This window comes from Buceros rhinoceros, unplaced genomic scaffold, assembly GCF_000710305.1.
Source record: "Buceros rhinoceros silvestris isolate BGI_N320 unplaced genomic scaffold, ASM71030v1 scaffold12841, whole genome shotgun sequence".
In the NCBI taxonomy this organism is placed as follows: domain Eukaryota; kingdom Metazoa; phylum Chordata; class Aves; order Bucerotiformes; family Bucerotidae; genus Buceros; species Buceros rhinoceros.
In genome coordinates, this window is record NW_010393752.1 from 1 (window position 1) to 27,393 (window position 27,393).

Genomic DNA, 27,393 nt, shown 5'->3' on the forward strand with positions numbered 1-27,393 from the left:
TTAGTTTGTTACCTCAGGTTAGGCATATACAGAAATTCTTCACTGGCTTGCAGGCTTTACCTCATTTTCTTACAGTTACTTTTTCCCCTTGTAGTGACTGGTTTGAGTGTTGCTCACATGCAGCTATGAGGCCAACTGTAATAAACAGTTGACTTGCATACTGTACAAATATTCTTGTGACAGTTGTTAATGCTTACAGAAATGACTTTTGCTAGACTGTGAGCATTTTAATGGAAGCTGCATAGCATCACTGACAAAACTATGTACTGGGATTAGAGGAAGTAAAATTTAATGCAGACTCTTAAGCTATAGTTTTCCTACTTCTGTTGTGTTAATTGGCATAAAAGTGGTTATGAATTTCAGTATGATTGTTGGAGGAGCTGGCCTGTGCAGGGCTCGGTGGATATGAAGCTTCAGTCAGGACTTTTGCTATAGTAAGATGATAGCAGTTGGTTATAACTCAGCTAGTCCTACAGTTTGTAATTTTCTTGACACTTAGGTCAGAAGACTGCATTTTACAACAGTGGTTATTTGAATACTTGGTGGTTATTAACACAACAATAACACAAGGCTGTACCCTACTATTTTCCGTATCTCTCCTGTGCCTTTTTTTTTTGATGTTGAGGGAGGGTGTGCCAACATAGACCTCATACACTGAGAAAAAAACCCTGGTTTTCTTCCCAAGAAATAATTCAATTTTTTTAATTTTTATGTTTTTAGGGCTGGTGGACTGGGTCTTAATTTTGTTGGTGCCAATGTTGTTATACTGTTTGATCCTACATGGAACCCAGCAAATGATCTTCAAGCTATTGACAGGTATACTCTCAAAATACAGATCTTGATACATGTTGTACTCCTCTTTGCTTTGATTCTGTAATCTGAGTGTCCAACTAAAATATTCCTTAGGGAAGAAATTTTTTACGTAGTTTGTCTTGTCTGCAAGATAGTAAGAAAAGTCCAGCTAAATTATTTTTCAGTGTTGATGTTCTTATTTTTAGCCCTGAGTATTACCACTTATTTTCAATTTTAGTTTCATGGTATTGTTATGGTGGGCTCAAAAAAAAAAAATTTATCACAATTACAGAAACACCTGTGCTTAACAAACTCTGTTAAACTGCTGAAAAATCAGCCCTTAACTGGCTTCAAAATGTCATCTTCATGCACACCCCCCCCCCCCCCCCCCCCAAAAAAAAAAACCAAACCAAAAAACCCAAACCCTATGGTTATCCACAGTTGCTTTTTGTGATCTCTAGAATAGCTGTGTGTGTAGCTGGATGGCATTTTTCCTATGTTTGTCAGGACAGGTTTTAGTTGACCCTAGTTCAAGTGATGTTTTGATTTCCAGAATCCTGAAAGAAAAACATTTATGTTCCTTTCTGCTTCACCCTTGTGGAGATTGGTGTCTTTTCAGCACTCACTTCCATCTCTGATATTATGCCATTAGAGTGTTTCCAGGAATATGGATTTTTCTGTCAAGTGTCTTTGACCATAGGCTGTTTCCCCCGGAGTTCAGGACAGACTTTGAAATAGCTAAAGTTAAGAAAGCACAGACTGCTCCAAGTAATCCATGATCTAACTCTTACATAATGCCAATAGAGGAGAATATCTTGTGCAAGACAAGGTGAGGACGGAGAGGGAAAAAATGAAAACTGAGAGAGCACACGGGAAGGTGTGTTTTCAAGAGAGGTAGGAGACAGGCCTTGGAATACAAATTGAGGAGAAAGCTTTTTCAGCTGGATAGGTCTGGGAAGAAACATGGAAGACTAAGGATAAAGGAAAAGGGAATGAAATATTGAGGAAAACTTGGAAAAGTAAAAAACTCAACCAGCTCATAAATTATTTGAGTGTATTAGTCCTGATGTATTGGAATGCTTTTATTTAGTTAGTCATTGTACTACCCCTAAGAGTGCTCTCTTACATTTTTATGATAAAAAAATGGTTTTTAATATGCCACTGTCCTTGCAGAGCTTATAGGATTGGCCAATACAAAGCTGTTAAAGTATTTAGACTGATATCCTTGGGAACTGTGGAGGAGATGATGTATTTGCGACAAGTTTATAAACAGGTAAAGTTATTTTACTATTTAATTAATTAACTACTTAAATTTGGATTAAATTGGGAGCTCTTTTTAATGGTTTCTATGACTGAAAGCTAAGCTACCCTATAGCAAAATTGTAGTTTACTTTGGTTTTATGATATGTGGTGTTAACTTATTACACAGAGATACATAATTTATCAGTTGTGAGAGAACAAAATAGAATTACATTTGTATTCAAGTTTTTCTGTAACTTTCATCCGTTCAGTTATGCAATATACGTTGATGAGATTATACAGAGAAGAGAACTGTTTTATTTAAAGACTTGTAAAATATATCTGTGGGATTTGTAGTTAGTATCTGCGGGAGTTTTATTCAGGCATCTGCAGGCAGACAAAGTAGGTGCCTCAGTGGGCAAATGCTACTGTATATGAAAGAAATGTGTATTATGAAATCTGATGAACTAACCTAATAATTTGAATTTCTTGCCACAAACAGGAAATATTTGGTAATGAGTCTTCAGTAACAAGCACCGTCTTGTAGCTGGGTTCTTTACAAGGAGGAGGTTGGAGGCTGAATGAGTGGGAAATGCAGCAGTATACAGATTGTCATCATCCTCCTCAGGTCTAAGTAACAAATAAGGATAAGGTTCTAAGATCATCTGATTTCATAGAGGAGATAGTCAGAACACCCACAGCCGTTCTCACAGATGTGTATGGCCTGCTTTAAAATGTTCCTTTCAGAAGCGTAACAGTGACTTTATCTCACTTAAGTTCCATGTTTTGTGGAAGCCAAAAGGCCATTAGAGTCCTGTTTAATTTTGACATCAGCTAAATAAAAAACAGGAAACTCGTTAAGAAAAAATTAATAAAAGTAGGTGATGGGCTGAAGTGCTTACAGGTAATTGGGCAATTTTCAGAGACTCTGTATCAGAAGCTCAGAGTGAAGATGACATTGTGTTAATACTTGAAATCATATACTAAGCAGGCAAATTAAATACAAAACATGGTAAATCCAAAAACTTTTTTTGAGGGGCAGTAGTCTAAAAACATAACAGCTAGTAATTTAGTTTCTGAACACATCAGAAACAAGAATTGTACTGCTCTCTGGGCATTCCTTTAGTGAGGTTCAAAGGAATCTTCATTGCAAAACCCGTACTTGATTTATTCTTTATATCCACGTTCACTGAAAAGCTTAGAAAGCATCCTGTTCCCAAGTTACTCTTGATTGGAGTACTTTTAAGAATTCATTTCAACAGAAGTATCAGCAGGAGAGGTCTCAGAAAGGCTAGCAAAATAAGCAATAGCAGACTATGATCAGCTATATTCACTAAAATCCTGAAGGAGGGGAGTCATGCCTCAAAGAGGTCTTCGGAGTTGGTGATCTTGTAGATAAAGAAGACCTGGATATTGTCTGCTCAAGTTTCCAAAAGGCACATATAAAACTTCTTGAAAGGCTCTTGTGGGTTTTTTTTTTTTCAAGTCGACTTGTTTTTTTCAAGCTGATTAAGAAGCAATGAACTGAGTAATTGTAAATATGGGATTTTTTTTTTTTTTTTTTTTGGTCTACACTTGGATTGCATTCCTGTTACTGACACTTGAGCACAGTTAGGAAATTTTCAGAAAGTTGTGAAGAAAATGCATTTTTATGGTGTTGAAAATTCAGAAACCGTGAATGGATGTAGCTTTTGGTGAACTTTATGAATGTGCTCTCAGAGAGCCGAATGTTGTCATCCATCTATTTCACGAAATGAATTTACTTGAAAATGCTTTATCACATTTGTAGTATATGCTTACTGAGAGATCTATTTGATTTTAAAATTACTGAATTTTTTTTGTTAGTGATGTTTAGTTGTCTGACCTAGTCATAACTGGAGAATCTGATATAAATAAAATTGAAATCTTATAGAATAGAAACACAAATAAATCATATATACATCCTGAAGTATACTTTGCATAAATACTGTGCATAATTCAAGAGAGATGTAAACTGTGCTTAGCTGAAGTTAAACTAGAATTTGTCTCTACAGTTACTGGCCTACATAATTCAGTAAATGTGCTGTCTAGGAAAATGCCTGTTCAGCGCCAGAATTAGAAGTGAGTAGAACTGAAGAACTACCAACTGCTTAGAGAGAGATAAAGAAAATATGATAGGTCTGGTATCCGTAAAACCATGGTTTTGGCATTCTTCTACTTAAATAGACCGATTATGTAAGTATTGAAAATTTGCAGTCATTGGAAGGTAGCTAAACCTGCCTGACTTCAAAAACAATTTTAATTCTGCTTGACAAACTATTTTCTTGTCTTCCCTTTTCACCTGGAATATTGTCTTAGCAAGAGTGCATGATAATTAAAATACTCAGAGATAAGTAGGAGTAATCTTGTGGCATTTTTTAGTCCTTACCAAGTAAGCATACAATGCAAAGGACTGTGCAAAAATAATAAAAATTTAGTATTGAGGAGAGATGACCAGCCAAGATACAGGAGTGTCAGTAGTATATATAGTATGTGTCTGATATTAGACAACAATGAAGTAAAAGACTTGAAATACTTCTATTGTTTTAACTCAGTAACTAACCAAGGAGGTACCACAGTCTGTTATACCAGCATCTGCTGGGGAAATTAAAACAAAATATCCTCCCTTAGGAATTTCTGCTTGTTCCAGCTGAATATATAATGTGGATGCCGGGAAGTTCTGACATGATGTTGGAACAAATGCTTCTGAAATCTCTTGTGTTGTTCTGTTTTAGCAACTTCACTGCGCCGTGGTTGGAAGTGAAAATGCCAAGCGCTATTTTGAGGCAGTGCAAGGATCAAAGGAACATCAAGGAGAGCTTTTTGGGATCCATAACCTTTTCAAACTCAGGACTCGCGGGTCCTGTCTTACCAAAGAAATCCTGGAGGTGTGAAGTCCTATTCTTTTACTTTTGGGCATTAGTTTGACGTATTTGCTTTCCTCATGAGGTATTTTGTTATCATTCTGAGTGGAAACACTTTATAAAAAAACTTAAACAGAGTTTAAGTGAAACTTAAACAGAGCTGTCTGTGCAGTGCCTTAATTGAGATAGCCATGCTAATTATCTAATAAAGACCAGAAAAATTTCCTTAAATCAAACAAACTGAAAAAGTTAAGATTATAGCTTCAAAACATTTGCTAATATATTTCTTTCCGTAATAAAAATGTGTTACCTTCACACATTGTGCACAGATACCTTTTATTCATCAAAAGCTCAGAGTGACGTTTTAAGACAGAATTCTGGTCATAAAAATATTTTTTATGATGGCAATATAGTACGTTTTGAGGTGTCAAAAACTGTGGAATAAAATATGTTTTATATTACTGTATTTAAAAATGTTACAGTGTGGAAGGAAATAACTGAAGTTTCATGTTTTAAGATTAATTTCTTAGTCACTCTAAAAAGACTGTTGGTCAAATTCCACAGCATATAGTGCAAACTGATTTTAAGTGTGTTTGGTGGTGTATCTTCTTCTAACCAGCATGTTTGCTGCAACTGCCATGCATCTTGGAATTTGTTGCAGCTTTATTCTAGGTTTTTTTCCATCCTTCCCTTTATTTTGTTCCTGTGCTTATGCTAGGAGGAAGCTGGGGAATGTGATACAGCAGTATAAAAGTAGCATAGCCAAAAGAGTAGTGTGGCGTGAGACCACACGCTTTGGGGGTATTAAGCTCAAAACTTCTCTAAATTGAATGAAAACATGGTGTATAATATGAACATTGTAGCAGGTATTCTGCTTTGGGAAAACATGTCAAATTATTGAAACAGAGTATGCGTAAGAGCCTCCCAGATGGTGGAGTACGTTACTTTTCCTGCAAGTTACAGTAGGTCACAGAGCAGTAACTGTATGGCCACAATGTAAGTCTTAGTCTGAACTTTGTACTTCTAGTACTTACACCTCTAGAGAAATTAAAAAAAAACCCACCCTATTTTTTTTCCTGGGCTTTCCTTTGTGAACTTGAACAGATAGAATTTTTCTTACATACATTCTCGATCATTCTAGAGAGAAGGGCGAGTAGAAGCAGGAGTCATGACAGCAACTACATGGCTAAAGGAAGAGACTCCTCCATGCAGCTCAGAAAAGGTGAGGTGTCTTTGTGGACCAAAACACGCCAGTCCTCCTAGTTCCCGATACTACAGTGGCAGTATGTTGTTAGTCTGCTAATACTTTTACCCTGGATTGGACTTGCCATCTTTTATTGTCTGCTTGCCCATCGTTTTACATGCAGTAAAGCATTAGGTAATGTCTGTTTTCCTATATTTAAAATAGGAATTTATTTTCCTATATTTTAAAATTTTCCTGTATTTAAAAATGCTGTCTGTTTTCTTATATTTAAAATGGAATATTCTGAACATCTAATAATATGGTGTTCTCTGAGCTTTACAGCACTTGAAGATGCTCAGTGTGAATGAAGGTATTACTAACATGCTGTTATTAGAGAGCAATATTGTTACAGAGCATTGCTCTCTAGCATCTTAAGAGTGACAACCATGCGATATGATCTGACAGCTTTCTGATCAAGAAGCCGGTGGAGAATGTGACACCTACTGTTGTTTAGAAGATTTGGTTAGGAAATTGGGGAAGGGAGTACAATTGGTTTGGAGAATTGAAAGTTTGCTTTAAGTTTTGTGGACCTCTGGAAGACATAGGCTATTTAGTTGATGTAATCAGACAGTGATCCCCTTCATATCAGTGGTCTGTTCAATACAGGCTTCCCCCCCCAATAATATATCTAATGATTTCCTTCTGGAACAAATTTTTTTTTTTTTCCTGAAAAAGTTGGGTTTAATGGGAGCATTTTTATCAATCCTTTTGACTGAACACCGTGTGGGAAATGAACATCTAGGTCTACAATATGGCTGCTTAGCATCAAAATACTGTTAGATTAGGTCACAATGAATGGTACTAAAAATTGGCCACTGTCTTACATTTTTTTTTAGCAATTTCTGTGGGTAAATGTCAGTATTAATTTAAATCAGTATGCCATCACATTGGTCATAACTTCACATTACTAATAATTAGTGTGGTCGTGATGTTGCATTAGACTTGGTGACAAACAATAACTTTTTTAGTTTATGTTAAATGCTTTTTGATAAGCAGGGTGATATCAGGATTAATATATTAATTTTAAAACTTTTCTTCATATACAAAAGTTTAGTATTTACTGTTCCTTCTTTCCAGTTACATATTCGCATAATTCTTGTCTCAGTAGTATACAGTTTTGGAGCCATATTCTGGACTTCGTATGCTCAAAATGTTTTAAGGTTGCCTGGGGGTAATTTTTGTTTGATTACAGTGGAACTCAACTAGTTTTAGAGCGGAATGATGTGTACTCATAGCTCATTTAAGCTGCATTATATACAAGGAGGTTGACCACTGCTGTGAGATTATTTCTATTTTTCTGACTGTTATTACAGTATTAAGGTTTGAATCGTGAAGTGCTTTGCAAACTACCTTTGAAGGTGAAAGGTTGCAACTAGATTAGTATAAACTAGAAAAATTGTGAAGACATATGTTGTTTTTGCAGTGTGCGGTGTAAATTGTCTCAAATATTTATTTATTATTATTTCCATTGTGGTTCTGCTAAAAATTTCATCTGGCAAAGACTTTTATGTAATTTCTCTTCATGAATTGTTTTGTATTTGCTTATGGTAATATTTTTTTTTTAATATTTTTTTGATTCAGTAGTATAGTGAAAATCTGGTTTTTTCACACTCTGGAGTCAGGTGTGTGCCGTATACAATTTATGTTTTAAACACCTTTGCTATAATTTTTTTTTTTCTTAGTGTGAACAACCAGATTCTAAAGAAGACAGAGACTCCCGAAGCATTCAGGCACAATTAGAGAGAGAAGTAGCGGATTTTTGTGATGACTTTAGTGATGATGATATTCTGGAAACCTCGGTGAAAAAATGTGACAGAAGGAAGCCTTGCAATGCAAATAATTTAACAAAGGGACAGCTTTCCTTAATGCAGTGTGGATTCTCTAAGTTGTTGCAGAGAGAAATTGAGACTACCAAAAAAGGGGGTAATAGTTATAACTCTCATCATTCAAGTTCTGATGATCAAAATGTAAAAACAAATGTAAATAGCAAGCACAGTGATATTCAGAAATGTAGAAGTCGTCTGCCTGTTTTGGAGCATGGGAAAGCTGCTCAGTCTCCAGATGGAACTACACAAGAGATGCGTAGTACGGACTGGCTTGTTTTATCAGGCTCTGAGGAGGAAGGTGACAGAGAAAGCGAGGATCCAGGTGTTTCAAAGCAAAGTGATACAGTCATGGAAACTGAAAGCAGCTCTGAAGAAGAGGATGATGATATCATCTTTCCGACCCAAGTGCCAGCATGCCAGCAACCAATGCTTACTAAAAAAGTTGAAACACACAGGTCAACACCTGAAAATTGTGAAGAGTTAGCACAAGAAAAAGGTAGTTTTCTGTTTAGAGAAAGTAAGCACTTTGGATTTCATAGAACTGAGTCAAATTTCAGCAAAGTCACGACTTTTGAAGACAGCAAGAACAATGCAATAGATTCAAAAGGAACAAGCGACATAAGTGATGAGTCTGATGATATAGAAATTTCCCATAGTTCTGAGTCAAGAAAGTTAACTTTCAACATTCCAAAATGGAAAGAAGGACGTGCCCGTAACAATGGACTAGGTAATGTCTCCAGATCCCTGCTGCACGCAAAGAAGCCTGACAGAAAAGAAAAGGAAAGTGATTCTCAGAATATAGATGAATTTTCATCCTCTGAAGATAACTTACCAGTTGAGAAAATTTATGCCAGAAAGGAAAGCTCTAAGTGTAAAAGCCAGAGAGTCAAGGTTCAGTTTGGGTCTCAAATGTTTCATCCTATTAAAGATGCTTCTGTTTCACAAATTAAGTCTAGGAGTTACGCTGTGTGTAGAACTTCTGCAAGTAAAACTGCACGTGAACATAAAGAGCAAGAAGTGGAATCAATGGACAAATATTTAGGTAACTAGTCATTTAATTTCTTTGATTTTTATATCAGCTAAAACAGTAACGTGTTTCATTTATCACTCTTGGCAAATTGCAAGTTCTTCCTGCTATATGTGTTTTTATTACAAGATATTAATAAACACTCTGCTGAATTATTTAGTAACGTTTTTCTATCTCTCTCTTTCTAACTATTAACTGCTCTTCTGTCTTCTTGGGTGATGGGCTGCTTTGTATTATTTCGTTAAATACTTACTGTCTGTTGAAAGATGCGAAGATTGAAGATTTGCTAAGAATTCACAAATTAAATATTTGAACTGTAAAACTTCAAAAGTCTTGATAGGCCTGTAGGGTTTTACATACAGGAAAAAGAAAAATTATCTGGGAGTTTGAAATACTGTGTAGAAGATCTGATTCTGTTTGAGGCTTAGTTTTAAACATTAATCTTTCAGCCATTAATTCATAGATGCTTTGAAACTTCCTTGTCCATCTGAAAAGAAACCACACTGAAATGGAGGCAGTACTAAACTGTTTAGGTAAATCTGAATAAGTCTAATTGATGATAATTTCATAGAGCTGAGGAACTTGCTGCTGAGTGAAATGTGTAACAAATTTTACAACTTCCACATGAAACTTCTTTTTAAATTACAATATCATATTTTTTGTGTGTATCTTCAGGGTTTTGGAATAACCAATATCTTTGATTGTATCTTTCTCCTAATATATCAGATGGCGTTCAGGAAGTGGCATATATTCATTCAAATCAGAATGTGGTTGGATCCAGCAAAGCTGAGAATCACTTGAGCCGGTGGGCAGTGCGAGACGTATTTGAGTTGAAGCAGTTTTCCCAGCTCCCTGCTAATGTAGCAGTCTGTACTGCCAAGGTAAAGAGAAATGTTTGGGAAATGTTGGTTTTACTTTTTTTATCCTCATTTTTCATCTTAAGAAGTTCTAACAAACTTGTTTTTCTGTTAATGGCCACCATGAATGATCAAAGCCACTGAGGATGGGAGCTGGAAGCGGCACAAATGGAGGTCTAATAAATTACTTTTGTGTTTTGTTTTTTTGGGGTGGTTTTTACATGGGCCAGCTCTGAAAGAGTTGGGAATCAAGCAGCACAGCACCCTCTGTGGGACTTTTTCTGTGAGAGAAATGGTAAGATTAAAGATTGGATGTTTGAAGTCAAATTCTGTGGCATGTTTTTCTGATTTGAGGCTTGCAAAAACTTCACTTTGTCCTGGATCCAGTTAACAAAAGCCCCCTTGCTGCAGTACATGCTGAAATATCTGTAGCATAGAAAGTCAAACATAAATCACTTCGCAGATTTTTTTTTTTGGGGGAGGGTGGGCGGGTGGACACAGGCCGTTGCTATAATGAGTTAAATTGTCTATCCTTAATGTCTGAAACATAAAACTAGAGTTTAGTGGGAGTGCTCATTTGCAACAACAGGTATCTTGTTCATCATGCATCTTGTTTAGCTACATTTGAAACACATATAAATCTGGAATAAATTCAGATACAGCTTTCAGATTTTTGTTCTTATTACATAGTAGTTTTAATCTACTCTGATTATCTGCACACTTTGTTGTTTGCCTTGTAATAAACATTTGCAGTTTCTTAGACTCATTCTTAAGATAAACCAGAAGCGTAGAATAAGTAAATGGTGGATGTGCAGTTTAGTCTTTTTAAACACGTTAGCAATCGCTATAGAAATTGTAGATGTAAGACTGAGTTGTTCTGGATTATTGAACATCTGCAGTGGCTAGAAGAGTTTCTTCCAGTGTTGCTGATGTACTGTATTTAATTAAGCCATTAGCAGGGATGCCAAAGAATTTTTACTCTGGGAAGATCAAACCAGGCCAACCAGTAAAAGTGAGGCCTTTTCAGTTCTAACACATTTGCATTAGAATGTCCCTTATTAACAGAAAAGTTGGTCAAAAATGCTCAAGAATACTGCAGAAAGTTACTTAATAGCAGTGGCTGACAGCATTATTAAAGCTAAATATAAATGAAAGAAAACTTTGAAGGGAGTGCTTTGAGTACTGTTTATCCACGTAGGTTCAAAACTAGTTTGCGGGAGTTCATTTGTATTGTTCATGTAACTTTTACATCTCATTATTTAGAGTTTGTGTGACTGCAAGTACTATAAATGAGCTTCTCTTGATTAACTTGTCAGTCAGTTTTTCTAAGGTACCTATTTTCACTCAGACACAACAGTAGTATGAATTCTCTTGGAGACATAAGTAGGAAGAAAAACATCAATAATTATGAAAAAGGCTGTCTCTTCCTTCACTTCCTGTTCTTTCTTTTAAGTAGAGGCACTAAGCTAGAAATAATTCCTAGATGACTGCCTCTTCTTAAATGCAGAGCTTTGAAATTTTTGTGTCCTGTTTAAAAAAAAAAGGGCCGCCAGATCTTCATAGACAACTTTGAAATATGATCTGCTTAGAATGTTACTGCTACTATTTTAATTTCTTCATGCTTTTATTTTTATTTTAGAAGGTGTTCTGTGAAAAACATGATCATGGTTGCTTTTCTGACTTTTCTGTCTTTTTTCTGACTTTTCTGTCTTTGCTGGTCATTTTTCACTTATTTGCCATCAGTTTAGGTTAGGACATTCGCTATCAAAGCAACTGATTGTTTTATCATAAAGAGAATGCTAACTTTAAGTGAAATTAAATAAAAATGGGTTTTGGACAAATTATAGTAGCATTACATGTAATACTAAAAATACAACTGAACACTTTAAACTTCAGTCACTAATTTAGGTAAATAAAACTATGAAGTTAAATCCGTGAATGTTAATTGTAATCTGATAGTTATTGAAAGAAAAACAAATTTTTTATCACCTGAAAATTTTCACGGATGTGTCTTTCTAGCATCATTGCACTAACAGTGTTTCTCAGGAGCTGTTATGTAGCTGTTTCTGTTCACTCTGGGTATCGGTGATTGCATTCTTAATTAGAAGCAGTTTTTACAGGGTATTTATGTAGAGGCCTTATTTGATAGGATCATGAAGGCTCTTCATGATCCTGATAACATTTATGTCCCTTTTTAAGCACACTTAATCAAATTGTCTTATTTCTAAGTAGGAGTGATCAAAAAAGGATCTCTTCCTTTCATTTTATAGATAAATCTCTTCAGGACAAAAGTAAAACCTTCTTTGTGCTGTTCAGTTTACCTGTGCCAACTGCTTTGCAGTTTTGCTTTGCAATCTGTCTACAATGATGCGTTTATGAATAATCTTTAAATACATTTTTCCAGAAAACACTAGTATCTCTGGGAAAGGGATGGAAGGATACTTAAAAATTAACAAGTATTCCATTGAAGTGGATGAGTTGTAAGTTGGGAAATACAGCTTTTCCTACAAATCTTGGTTGAAGACTGAGTGAAGTTACTTCTTACTTACGAATCTACAGTGACAGGCATAATAAACAATGTTATAATAGGCAATAAGAAAAACGTAATAAATAGTAAGCAAAAGTAATCAAGACAATCTCCTGTAAGAGCACTGACATTTTGTTGATTTCTTGTTATTCAGTAGTCACCTAATCACATTTTGGCTTCAGTAAATTCCCATGAACTTTTACAACCTAGGTTAAAGTCTTTAGTTTCAGTAGCTAATTTATAGAAATTAGGTGAATATGAGTAACAGCAAAAATAAGTAGCTGGAAAGTAATATAAAAAAGGTCATCTTCTGGTTTTCTAGCTGCAGTAGCTAAAAGGAGTATAAATTAGGTTTATTAGTCCTGCCTTTATTGCTGAAGGATGGATACTGATGTAGTCACTTGAGTTGTAGTAATTGCTTAAAACTGGAGCAGACTGCAAAACCTCTGAGGACTCTCCTTCAAAGTGAGAGAGGTTGCATGGGAAGAAGATATTTGACAGTCAAGGTAGAAGGGTTGGAGAGCAGGGAGTTTTCTTCCTCAAAACAAGAACTTTGAAGGTATGTAGAGCACCTTGCTTAAGTAATTAATGAATAAGTAAGCTTGGATTTAAATTGGTTATAAAAAGTGTAAGATTTGAACTTTGGGTTAAGACTAGGTGTTCCATCTTGGTCATAGTTTCTTTCCTTAATTTGACTGCAGAAGGCCTGTTTTACATGTGGATAGCTGGCACTAATGTAATTCGCAGTCAGATTTCTCTTACCCTTTTACACTGTGGATTTCAGTCAAGTACATTTTTTAGGCAGTAATTAGTCATTGTGTCCTTAGTGTTACCTTTACTAGTATTCATATACCACAGCTATCTTTTTTCTGAAGTAATAGAACGTATTATTTTAACCTGCTATTGTTCTGTACCTTTAAAGGCTGAAAGGAACAAAGTCATGATTATTTTAATGAGAAATAGTTCTTGCTACTATTTCTTCTGTTCTTGCTACTATTTCTTCTATTCTTGCTTGCTTTGTGCTTCAGGTTCCGTAACAGTCCTGGTACTTGACTTCAAGACTGCTGCAGAGTCTCCTTCTCCAGAGTTGGTAGGGAGCACAGTCATACCCTCTATTTTGGGGCGGGGGCGGGGGATTAAAAGGAATTGGGCAAACTGTCTAGTTTAGCTAGAATGTTCATGTTTATAGTACAGAATGCTTGTTTAGTGTGTATTTCCATAAATTTTACGTGACTGTTGGAAATACAATTGGTAAGAGCAACCAGAATATGAAGTCTGCCATCAAGAAATAAAAATAGAACACCATGAGAGCTCTCTAACTTACCAACTATGAAAGGTGAGATAAATCAAAAAGCAATGAAAGTACCAGTATAAAGTTATTAATTGTAGTTATTAATATATTATTTTTACAAGCAAGAGAATAAGCCATAGTTTGGTTGAATATCAGTCATCAAAATAAATTCTGTCCAGCATCTGAGTTAAAGATAATTATTTGAAGATAGTTTGTATGATAATATTAGAAGTTAACAGATGTGCAAGGTTTGAGTTTTTTATTGTGTAATCCTAAAGAAAGAATAAATTTGGGGGGAATATATTCTCTTTATTGCAGAAGTCCATGGTATTGCATAGAAGCAGAAGCAGATTCTGTGTAGCTGTTAGGAGAGTTGAAGTAGCATTTTCAGTGAAGAGAGGTACTGTTGTCCTGTTACAGAGGGAGCTTTCATAGTAATCAACAGCAGTGGAGAACTGCTTGTATTTTATTTTGCAAGTATAATCAGGGAGGTTCTTAATAGATGTGGCATATTTATGTATATAGATATGTATAAAATATACAGTTCATGTTTCTGATTGTGCTGCTTATGTGGAAGGCACTGAATTGTCAATAATTAGAAGTGTTTAAGCACCTCAGTAGTCAAAACAAATCCAGGGGTTTTTGTTCCATGCAGAAGTGTAGGAGGCAGCTGATCCTGAAGAAATTTTGGAGATACAGATTATACGGTATTGTAAGTTAATAACACATCTCAACTTCCTCTGTAGTTCTAAAAATGTATTGTACATTCTGGAACTTAGGCATCTCATAAAGCAGTCAAGCGTCTCTCTTTGCGATCGGAGATCTCTGGCTGTTTGTAATCTTTTGTGTCAAGTCATAATTGTAAATGGGCAGATCTGTGGTGCAGGGAGAATCACACCAGGCTCTCAGTATTCTAAACATCAGAGAGTGGAAAATGCATGTCAATTAGCGTGGCAGATAACCCACTCCAATAAAAATTACTGAGAGCTGGCCTTTGTTGCTTCCTTATGCGTGTGGCCACAGAATCTACTGGAATAAATAACTCATTTTTTTCTGCATTATTCTGTTGGTTTTACCCTGGTTTAATGACACTGAGTAATCTATGTTCTGCATTTTAGTTTAAACTTTAGTCTTCTGTTTACATTTGTGTGCACATAGACTTGGTTAAAAATTCATCATTTATTCATGAAGTAAGAGGAAGGTTATTGTCTCAATTACCCCATCACTAGCTGTTAAGAAGCAAAAAACAAAGCAAAGAACTATCTTGTGTAACTAAAGAAAGAAGGATATTGAAAATAAAAGCTTCTAAAAGAAAACATGTGAAATGAACCTGTAGTCTGGACATGGTGGACTTACAAAGCCAGACCATAATTTTCAGAGCAGATGTACAGTTATTTCAGCCTTTCAAAAAATTAAAAAAAAAACCAAAACAAAAAACAACAGAACTGCTCAAGTCATCTGATATTTTGCTCAAAATTATTCTGACATTATTAATTTTGGGGAAAATATGAACATGTTCATATTTTCTAAGACATTAATCATCTACTCAGTATTTTTAGAGATTTTTTTTTTTTTTAATCCTTTTTTTTTTCTAGTGGGTTCCAGATTCCACAGCAACCTGGCTGGTTTTCAGGTTTTCGATAACTTGCACTGTTACTTGTGAAGCTTTTTCTTAGCTACCATAAGAAATAGAAGCCTCCCAGAGGCAAGATTAAATATCTTCTTCTAATGTTTCTAGTCTATTCTGACTTAAATGACTGCATTCCTTAATTAATTTCCTAATTAATTTCTGTGTTAATTGGCAAAAACAGCCTATGCGAAACGATTTACCCAAGTACAGAAGTCTGGAAGAGGCTTTCTCTGGTTCCTATAAAGCTTAATTTGTGTAGTATTTCTTCAATAGGACTTGGGGGTGGGGCAGGTTGGAGCATGGGGAAGACTTTGAAGAAGGATTGGAGGCTTTACAAAAAGGGCAAAAAATGGGAACAGGACATACTAAATAATTTGAAAAACTGATGATGTCCCACACTGGAGCTAATTTGCACTTTTTAATATGGGGAGAACTATTAGTCACAAGAACTTGTACTGTACCTGTTGAATATGTGGAGGCTCTTTTTTCTTCTTTTCAGTCAACTGCATGTTTTCAACCTAAGTTTACTTAAAGTTTTGCTGAATAGACATGTACAAAGACAGCCATTCAATTGAGGATTAATCACTATGGCAACAGAAATGTGGTGACTGAAAAGGGGGAGGATGTATTCTTCCCTCAGCTTCCTGCCAGCTGTCATATTCAACCCCTGCGGCATGAATTCAGGCCAAAATATAGACTGTGACCAGCTCTAAGAAACTATATCTGTATTTTTATAAATTCGCACAAGAATCTCACTATAAAAGAAGACTTAATCCTCTGAATTGGATGACAGACATTTGGCACTCTTGCCAGTGTTTGACAGAGAAATAACGGGATGCTTTGTAGTAAAACCTGGATTAATGGTAAAACCCTCTTTATGTTATTGCAATGTAGTGTAAATGAGAGAACTAAGCATGCTGTCAGCCTAGGAAGAATCGTGGCCTTTGTACCTCCAATGCAGATTTAAGTGCTGTTGAGAATACTGCAAATACAGAAGTTGTGTCATTAGGAATTCTCTCTTATTTGTATTACATTGACATGTTGTAGATTATTTAAACAAAAACTTTCTATCGGTTATAGTAACACTGATCGCAGTGTGTTTGCACAGCTTTCAGATTCAGCAAGTTTCGATAGTTGTTTACAAAGAGAATGCTTTTGGGAGATAACATTCCCATTATCCTTGCTCTTCCAGGATGAGGAATGCCATTCAGCTTTAAAATAATTGTTCCCAAATAATTGGCCTGTAATGCTGCTTTATTGAGTTTACTGTTTCAGTTTACAATAGAGTTAACCATTTCAGTACAGCTTTCACTTGCTTTTTTTTTTTTTTTAAGCGAAGTGAGTTGATATGTGGCATTCTGTGAAGCATGTAGTTGCATTTTCTTTAACAGTGTATGTGCATGGCTTTTGATTTTGCTACTATTTGATGGAGGGGTGAGAGGGCAAAAGAAGATAGGCGAAACTCCACAGTCATCTGCTAGAATAAGCAATTACCTTAGCTTTGAATTTTGAGACAGACTGATTATCTCTCATTCTCAACGGAACTAATAACTGTATTGATTTATGATCTGGTTTTTGTTGCAAGAAAGTGATGATGGCTTATAGGAATTCTTTTTGTTAAATAGTCAACAAATTAAATAAAACTACTCTCAATGAGAAATTCTTCCTCTGTTATCTGAGTGGAGAGAAATACTCAGAAGTAAATCTGAAATAGAGAGAACACAATGCGTCCTCAATTGACTTAGTCAGTTCTCCAGTACCAAGCAAAATATTAGTTCATGGAATGTCCTTGGCCTCAGTTAATACGAGCAGAAAGCTAGATATGACAACCAGGGGAAAATAACTACCTATTACTCTCACAAAATTTCTTTGCTTTTATCAGCAGGTATAGCTGGTCTCTTGGTGTTGGCAGAGTATTTTGGAGGAGTAATTTGGACCCAGAATGAGTCTGTTTTCGTAGCTTGAAAAGTATTTCAGCTATTGGTCTGCTGTGATACTATCAAATATAAGATACCTTTGTAGTCATAGCCAATGTCCTGAGAAGCTTCATTTAGTTCAGAAAGTTTGAGTATGAATGTGATTGTCCTAGGGTATTCTAAGATTTCAAGGTAATTTACCTTAATTTTCCAAGACAATTGAGGTACTGACCATGAGCTATACAATTACCTGTAATTCTCATTCTACAGCCTTGTTTTGTAAAGAACAGTAGACAGTTCAGTCTGAAAGAGACTGCTTTTCAATTGAGAAAGCTAAATTCAGAGGGAAAATTAATGTCCACCTCAGAAATCATTCTAAATTATTGTAAGATTCAGGTGTATTTCAAACTGACATAGTTTGTTCAGTAGTGTGTCCTCTGTGTGTAGAAAAGTAATTCTGTTTTTATTTAAGAATCAGGTGAAAGTAGAGGCAGTCTCATTATTTGATTTTTTTTTTTCTCTTGACCATGTGGATGTTATTTTTAGACAAACTTCATAAAGTTTTATGTGGACAATTTTATACTTTGTTTTCCTTGGCATGGAGAATAATTTAGGAAGAAAATTCTTGTTTGACATGTGGATGTTAGAAGAGAGAAGGAAACAAGACCAAGAAAGAACAGTTCCGTAGCAAACATTTCAGGGTATTTATATATGTCCTGACAAGTAGAGAAAACATAGGTAAAATAAAAACAGTATCTAGGAATAGTCTATGTTCAAGAAAAGCATGTAGGAAGGTCATGGTAATTCACAGATATTATGGGAAAAGCTCCCAGGATAAAAACCAAGCAAAACTATAAAGGGACAAAAGATTAGCTGAAATGGTTCAGAACTGTGATTTGGGTAGGTAAATTCAGTGGAATGCAGGAAGTATCACCTGACAAAAATAATAAAAATCATGCAAAAGTCCACTGCGACTCAAAATGTGTCTAGAAAGGTATGCCTTTTCTCAGGCTGTGAGGGGAGTGAGAAAATACTAAGTAGAATATGACATAAGGTTTGTTTGGTTGTGTTTTAAGAGGAGGTGCTACTAAATTTGCTGTGTTACATGCATTTTTGTATTATTTAGGTGGCTGCAAGGCAGCTAGAGATCTGAGAAGGCTCTTCCTGTTGTTTTAGAAATGAAAACAAACAATGGAACTGTGCAATGGAAAGTATCCTGGATATCTGGCAGCAGTAGTTTCATGCATACCTGAAGAGAAAAGCCTGTTAACACTGCTTCAGCTGTGAGTGAGGAAATCAGAGAGGGTTATTGCTGACCGGAAGTCTTATCTGGCAAGATACGTACCGTGGTGATACTTTGGTTAGTGAGACAGTAAAAGAGGAAGATGCATAAACACAGTACAACTATGCTGAGGCATAATATGCAAATGTTTTCAACTGCATATTAGCCTTTTGAAGGCAGTTCATTATCCTCTAAGTCTGGTGGCTTGAGGAATTGCCACAAATGTGAGTCAGCTTAAAAAAGAAGTATCCCTGAATCTATTTCTCTTTTTCCTCTACTCATCTTAGTCCTAGCTTCTGCTCACTTACTCTCCCATACCTTTTCATCTTGCTGTACTTAAAAGGTGAGCATTGTTCTCTTTTGCCTTGCTTAAAGGGGCTAAATTAAGAGAGAAAGAGGGAAGTCATGGGCTTAAGGTGGTGGTCAACTCAGTCATGTCTGAGGATGCTCGTACAAGTATTAGCATTCATTGATCCAGAGTGTATAGCCACCTCCTTATACCTGTTGTGGGAAGAACAGATACTGAATTTTTGTACCGCCAAAGATAGACAGGATTGGTTTTGGTAGTTGTATACAATTTTTAAAACTTCTTTATGTATACAGCAGGAGACAGATTGTCACACAGAGCTGACGGATCCAAGAGCTGTTGCAAATTCAAGATAGTATCTCTAAGTAGAAGTGACTGCTGCATTGTGGCACTTAAATTTTTCCCTGATGCTCAGCTTGCATCAGGGAAGCTTTGTTCTTTTTGAAGAGTTGTTACCCTTCAGCGTGAACTGGTGTGGGACTCTAAATGTGCAGATGCTGCCATTTTTGGTGGACTCTTGATTGCAGCTTGCATATGGCATGTAACTCAAAGAAATGGAAATCTGTTTTTGGTATCCAAAACTTGATATATGCTTTTAAGAATAGAAGACTTACGTAACAAAACAATAAGGAATGGAGGAAAAGATCTCCCCTGGCAGGATGGTATCACATGTTTAAGTGGAAACTCCATAGGCTAAATGGAACATGAAAGGTAAAAATAAATGCTTTTTTTGAAGGTTTTTTTCAGGTGTGGTAAGAGTCCCTGGTTTCCTGAATACTTCAAAAACTATTCTCTGCACAACTGTGGAATAGTCCTTCTTCTTTCCTGTTGCAATATATGGAAAACCTCTTCAGACTAAGTGCAGTGAATGAAGTGGGGATAGGATAAGAAAGCAAGTGTAAGAAAACAAGGAAGAAATGGCCAGACTTCTACATGTTATTTTCCGTAGTGTGCAATAGCGCTTCACAGTTTCATTTTCCTGTACTGTCATTAAGTGTATTTCTTTCCATTTACTAGAATATTTCCTGTACTGTAACCTTTTCTCATGTAATTTTTTTTAATACAAAAAATGCTGCCTTCTACTAAACAGCTTGCATCTGTGGCCTTTGTCTTATGTGTATGCCTTTGAAAATAGTTTATTTCTTTTGAACTTTGTGTGAAGATTTTCTTGACAAAGTGCATGGAGTTGAATAAAATAGTGAAGTGATGCACTCAGTAACTAAATTGAAATTTTTTGTCTTTGACGTCAACAGAATTATTTTGCTTCAACTTCTCCCCCTTCCAGGTACTGGTTTGAGAAGGGAGAAAATGTGAAGAATACAGAAATGTATAATGGTGTTATAGATTATTCAATATTGGCGCACTTAATTTATCAAATGACCAGTAAGTATGTGGTCAGGTTTAACTGAAATTTTTCCACTTTTAACTGTGGAAATTTCATAATATGCAGTGCAGATGCATATTGTCTGTACTGTTGTTAAACATTTAGTAAAGACTAACTGCTTCCATGATTGCTGAAAATCTTTTTGTAAAATTTCTTCTACAATATATATAGCAGATAATGTGTGCTATACTAAATATTTCTTTAGCTTTGTATCATAGAAGGCTGCTCAGAAGATGGGCTGTGCAGTACATGGAGAATATGTTTTAACACAGAATGTATGTGTGTGATGGTATAAAGTTCAGCTTTTGGATTTCTATAATGTGATTTTAGTTGTCATTCAGAATAACATGCCTATAATCATGTATCTGAAACTTTCAATCATATTTACATTTTACTGTTAGAGAAAAACGTGCTATTACTTATTTAGGTACTGGATGGGATCTTAATTCCAGGAAAGAGAATTCGTGTTGCTATTGTGCATTTGAGTTTTTTGAATATTTTTCTCCTCTCTGTGCTAAATTGGTTATCATCATTCAGTTGTTACATGGCTGAACTGTAAAGCAAAGCCAGGCTTGGTATTTGGCAAAACAGTTGGATTTTTTTTTTTTTTGACAGAAAAAATTGACTTGTTCTTATTTCTCATTTCTTTCTGTTGATTCACTGTTTCTTTATAGCCCTGAGATAAGTTTAGGGACTGATCACTATCATCTTGTCAGTTTTCCCATGATTCAAAATGCTGTAATCAGATCTTAAATGATTAAAATGTTCTCTGGAGTTCAGCTACACTTGTACCTACCTATTGATTTATACCGTAGTTTAAGCTGAACAAAGTTAGTGTGCGTTTCTGAATGCACAGAATATTTGTGTTGAAGGATTTTTGTTTCCTTTATTATTCCATTATTTCAGTCATAACATGTATTAATTCATAATGGGTCTGACATTCAATAATATAAACAGATTAAATATGCTAGCATCAGTAGCGTAAGAACAAGAGTCACATGTTCCTCACCGAATCAGTATTAATTTCAGTCTTGCTTTGTGACATTATCTTACGCACATGATATACAAGATAATTCAGGGGATCAAGACCAGTGCTGTAAAGTCAACATGGGATTTCATGTAGATGCAAGTTAAGAGGGACGCGCATACGGTAGTTTTGTAGAGAAAGTGCTTGAGGAACAGAAAATAGAAAGCTGTGGAAAGGAGACTTTCACAGTGAAATAGATTTCTATGAGTTAGAAGCAAACTTTGAAAGACAATCAGAAGGGAATCAACAATGAGAGCCAAGAATTAAGGAGCGTAATGCATGAAGTCACATTCAAAAGAAAGCAGAATAGTGTGGAATGTTGACAGTGCTGGAACATTCAAGTTTGCACTTTTAAATGCTAGTAAGTACGCCAGTAAGACAATACAGGGAATATTTTAATCTATGTGTGCAAAGCTTACTTCTACTGAGAGCCTCATCCACGTATTATTTAGAGTAACCAGCTTCAGATTTGACCTTAGCGAACATAGAGACTTCTTAAGAAAAACTGAAATAAGTGTTTTAGTTTTACTGACAAAATGTTTATCGTTTTTTAAAAAGAAATTACTGGATTTGGGAGTTGGGGGCTGGATTTAAGTTGGCAAGCTTTCAAAAGGGTTCACAAGTTCGACAGAGCCAGTTGTTGTGTTTCAGCATAACTGGGTGCCATTTAACCCACTGGCTTTGCTCCAGGGGGCAGAGATAAGTTTTTGAGAAGTATCTCACAGTGGCCATTGGCTTTCACTGGCATTAGCTCCTGCAGCTCTTGCGGTAACTTGTTTATAGTCTCTCTTTCTACCTTAAGGAAAAAACTTTTGAGTAGCTAATTTAGGTAGAAGAGGAATTCTCTCTATGTTTGTAGTGGTGTTTTGCTGTTGTTCTTTTGGGTTTGGCAGTGTGAGTCAATGTACTTAAAAGTTTTGTACTTACAGATCGAAATATGCCATTTGTGAGTTTATTAGCAGTACTTTTTACATTAATTCTTGTTCTCTGCAAAGACAAGCAGTTTTACGACTTCAGTGTGTTTACAACATTTGGCTTTTTTCCCAAAGAGATTTTTAATCTTCTGTGTTTGAACAGATGTATAAACCAAAGTATTGCTGCCTCATATACTATGGTCTTATTTAATAAGAGGTAGATGGATGCTCATTTATGGGGGTTTAAAATACTTTTAAGACAGGGATTGATATGGGTAGGCTTGTATTCTATGCAAGTTACACTTGCTTGAATTAAACTATACAATCCTGATTTCCTGACAGTGACAAATACACTCGGTCTTATCACAGTGAGATCTGAAGACTGTGCATATTTTTCATGCAATAGTTCCATCAAAATAAATGTATTTTAAAACTAGCATTACTTTCTTCTTTTGAAATATGTTTTCCAAGTAAAGTTCTATATTACACACACGTATCTTAAACTAAAAATGAAAATAAAATAACAGTTGTAAACATCTTAAATGTATACAGAATTAGCAAGATAACTGTAGAATATTTGTGTTGTAGATAACATCTGCTAATTCAATCTTCGTTTTGTTACTATCACCATAATATTATTGAGAGAGTAGGGGCTTTTATCTTAATTGGGGCCTTGGTTTCAGTTTTGTGTAGTATAACCTTTAATAGTGCAGTGAAATTTTAATCTTTGAAGTTGTACATTTAAGTTAAAGAGTGAAAATTTATGCCTGTTGGTCCCTTAATATTAACATCTCTTTCTGTGTGCTAGTTTGAGGTTACTTGCCAAAGTAATGGATTGAGAACAGATGTGAGATCCTAAAGCTCAAGAATATGGTGAACAGCCCATGGAAATAAAGGAAGTGGAAATGGATCAAATAGAAAGACATTGGGGGAAAAACATTATAGATCCAAAACCAAATTTTGAATGCAGATGACAAGGTGTGAACACAGTTTGTGTTTTCTTCTCTCAAGTAGTGTTAGTAGGGGGACTGAGGACATAACTGGGCAGTTATTCTTTCCCCTGGTCTTATTCAGGGAAAAAAAGAAAAAAAAAATTATAATTTTGCTTTTCTGGTTGGCTTTTTTTTCCCTGTTTTTCATTGCTCTTCAAACACGTTCTTTTGTTTTCATATTTCCTTTGCCTTGCCTTTGGGCAAAGGGGAAATTTTGACATGAACTTGTGAATTTCTGAACAGTAACTGAGGTGTAAGTAGAATTGTATTTTTGTGTAAGACATTGACTGTCAGTGCACGATGAGTTGATCTGTAGCACTGTCTTCTTGAATTTAACTGAAACATTCACATTTTGTGACTATTACCTTTAAAATGAGTATTCTCCATTTAAGAAGCATCATATGATTGTTAGTGTTTTAATCTTATCAGTATTATAATGAAAGTGTGATGTGCAATTTTTTAATGTTCTTTTATATGTAAGTATAGTTATATCTTCTGAAAGAGTATTTATAATTTTTAATAACTCTGTGTGTGTGATACTGATACAAATATTTTTTACTTTAAGTTGGGTATCTTTGAATACTGGTATGATTATTTGTAGTTTTTCTTCGAGTATTAAGTTGCTGAAGTAACTAAGAGTTCTGAATATAGTCACTGCACAAATCGTGTAACGTGCATTAGCAAGCGTGAAGCAGTGAATCCAAATAATCCATTAATCCTGATAAATTAATCCAAGAAGCTATTATGACTATTAATGCTGTAAGCTATTGACATGGACATTTTCTATTTTCTAGTAATATTTGAAGATTGTAACTGAGATTTGGGTCTTTAAGTATTTGTATAACCCCTGTTTTTGCATTAGATTATAGAGATCTTTAATTCAGCCTCACAATTAACCTGTTTGGAAAAGTATCGCACCTTACTCTCGGAGAACCAAGACTTGCCTTCAGTGTCCGTGGAAGTTTGTGACTAAGTAGTGAGTCTACATTGCAGCTCTCCGCTCCAGTCTTAGCATTCAAACCATTGAATGCTAGCTAAGAGTGACAGAAGTGAGCACCACAGAACTCATCATTAGTCAGAGACACAGCTATTCTAACAATTTCCGTATCTCATTTTACTAGAAAAATGGAGAAAACCCAGAAGATGTCACAGCAGAGAAGAAAATTAAGGGAGGACAAGAAATGTTGGTGAACAGTAATCAACATCACTTGTATGTTATGCATCCTGTGACCCAGAAAAACAAAAAAGTACACAAAGTAGGTTCAACCACCTTCTTGGTTGGGAAGACACCCAAAGGAATCCGCAGGTGAGACCGCTTTGGTGAGACGGAATTAAAATTCTAAGGTTGAAATGAACCTCCCTTTAGGCAGTTGCTTCTGTCTTCGTTTCAGTCATACTGATGGAATACTGATTGTTTTCTATGGCAAGAGCAGAACTGATAGGAAACTTTGACTCACACTATACAGAGTATCGTAACTGGTTAATAAAATCACTTTAATGTGTTGATTCAGCTATTATATAGCTGTGCAGATGTCGTCACCAATGAGTGTTAATGGTATGTGCATCATGCAGCACTACAAATCAAAACTCTATAGAAAAAAGAAATTTTATGGCATGACCTTCTGACTGCCTACTGGTTTTGCCCATATCTTATCACTTTAATTGAAAGTCTATTAAAAACTTGGATTTTCTGTTGTTTTTTTTTTTTTTAACATGTGGTTCACTATTTGTTAACGTTTCTTTTAATGTTTCATATCCCACCTCATTTTTAGGAGGATAATACTTTTCTATCTCCTCATTTTCCCTCTTTTCCCAATCTATTACCATTATTAATATAAATACTTAAATTCCATTGGTATATAGGTAGGAGTTCACTAGCAATAGCCAGATGGTATGTCAAAATAGGGAAAGCTGTAGCTATCTAGGCAAACCTACAGACCTGGGATTTGGTATACGTTTTCAATTTGGCCTTGAGACAGTGGAAGTACTATCCAAAAGTTGGTATAGAGGTAGTACCTACATAGGTTCAGAATCTGTCATTAGCCAGCTGGCCTCAGCTATCTAAACTGTTATTGCTGAGGTGCCAGACTTGGTTACTGTTATAGATTCTGAAAATCATAAGTATTTAAGAGTCAGGTAGTGGAGAACCTTTCATGCTAAAAATATTAAAAATCATAATCATAATTATCAGTAATTTGTTGAGGTAAAATATTCAAAGGCATTGAAGTAACTAAGGATGTTATTCCTAGATCCTAAAGCCATATCTAGCAAAATGCTTAAGCACATTCACTCTTAAACGTTAAGCAAGTCATTTGTTAGCACCTGTCTTTCAGTTAAACTTTGTGGTGCAGCTGGATATGCTGTTCAGTGAATGAGGATGATTAGGTGACTCGGTTTGTGTTGAGATCTGAGGTGCAGTGGGGATCTGTCAGCAGTCACCACACACAAAGGATATAATTGGAGCTAGCCAGTCAAGTAGTATTTGAGACCAAACTGAGTTAAATCTCACTGTGTGTTGGAGCCCTGATACAGGAAAGGCAAAACATTTCATATTCTTTCTCTGACAAGGGAACATAAACCCACCTCTCCAGACTTCTGCTTAGGTTACCTGACTCCAGACTATGGCTAACTCCATTAAGGCTGATCTCCCTTAGTTAGAGCTTGACCTCTTGGCAGAAACATATGTTCCATTGTTCACTGGATAGGATGGAGGGGACAGTCCCTGTCCTCTGTGGATGTGGTTTATCCAGCTCTTATTTAGCAAGTGTTTTAAAAGGAGATTGAGCAACTAATTTTTTTTTTTTCTTTTCAAAATTATACCAACTGTCCATCTGCATCCTTTTGGTAGCTAAATACCTTCTGAAATTTGGTCCTTTGTTATGATCTCTTATCTACACTGAAACTCAGTAAGTCTTTGGATCATAAGCTAAGGAAATCACACTGGAGTCTGGGATTCAGAAGTCACCTCAGTTCTTTGAAGGTCATTACTCTTTCTTCTCTTTGCTAGTAAAAGCAAACAATGCTCCTGATAAGGAAGTTACTTTTAGTGTTTACTTTCTGGGCTATGTGAAGCAGGTGAATTTGATTAATTGGAAGCTGCTTTTGTTTCTACTTAAAGGTGTCAAAACAATGTATTTTTCCTTCTTGGTAATTACAGGAGACAGTTTGAGGAAATGGTATCCCACTTTAATATGGGATCAGTGGAAAAACTTGCAGAGCATATTGCAAAAGCTACATCAGAAACAAGGCAGAAGATGTTGAAGGAATTCTACATTTCCAAGCATCCAGAGATGGTGTCTTTCTTCCCAGCTGAAGTGCTGGCACAAGCTTCACATGACTATGAGGAAAAAGAATTGGGTAAAACACACTCCAGAAAAAGAAAATCCAGTGTTAATTTTGGAAGATCTAAGTCTAGATCTTCATCAGCTAAAGGACTTCTTTTGAGCAGAACTACAGAAATGCAGAGCCAGCAGAGCCGTAAAGATGAAGTAGAGCAGCTTCACAATGACTCCTGCTTGCAAGATGTGTGTGTGGATGCGAAATATAAACAATCACACAGTGTGGCTACTCAACATGTCGAAAAGAGAAACAGTCTGACATTCAAGGATTTTATGGCATTTGGCTCATTAAGCAGTAAATCAGAAATAATTGAGGTGCTGCCTGTAAAAAGTTGTGAAGGACAGCAGGACTCAGAAGGAACACAGCTGCCAAGAAAAAGATCCCTGTCTCAGTCAGGAAATGGAGAGAGAAAAGCTCAGACTTGTAAGAAAAAGTCTTATGTGGACTTACTTGGAGATACCTCTATTCTCAATGACCTCTTCAGAAATGATGGAAACGATCCTACGGAATCACCAAGGGGACTCCCTTCTGGGCAAGCAGAAAAATCAAAGGAGAGACCAAAAGATTTCTGGGACATGCTGAATGAGCAGAATGAGGAGAGCCTTAGAAAGCTCACAGATATAGCAGTCATAGAGAAGCTATGTGAAAGAGCACCTCATCCCCCAGTGACAGAAGAGAGAGAACCGTGTGAAAGTTCTTTTTGGAAAATAAATGAAAATTTTCTATGGAAAAAATACAGTCCAGGTGATTCAGATGAACCATCCACTGCTGCATCTTGTGAAGTAGTAAAATGAAAGTTTTTCTACGTGACTTGCACTATAGTTATTTTAATTAAACATTAAATTATCCACAACTTCAGCAGTATGCAGCAAAACATGATACCTCCATGAAATTAAAGGCAGAGTGATGAATTCATAT

The 27,393-nt window shown here is 35.8% G+C and overlaps 1 protein-coding gene across 1 annotated transcript; it reads left to right on the forward strand.

Moving 5' to 3' along the window:
• Positions 1-720: 720 nt before the first annotated feature.
• On the forward strand, positions 721-27,269 carry LOC104488774 (DNA excision repair protein ERCC-6-like 2; the record flags this gene model as incomplete). Its single annotated transcript, XM_010144993.1, has 8 exons — positions 721-816; positions 1,966-2,065; positions 4,785-4,937; positions 6,055-6,135; positions 7,839-9,024; positions 9,736-9,890; positions 24,258-24,442; positions 26,294-27,269. Coding segments are annotated over 8 exons (2,932 nt in total), but the record flags the coding sequence as incomplete, so codon positions are not given.
• Between the last annotated feature and the right edge of the window lie 124 nt (positions 27,270-27,393).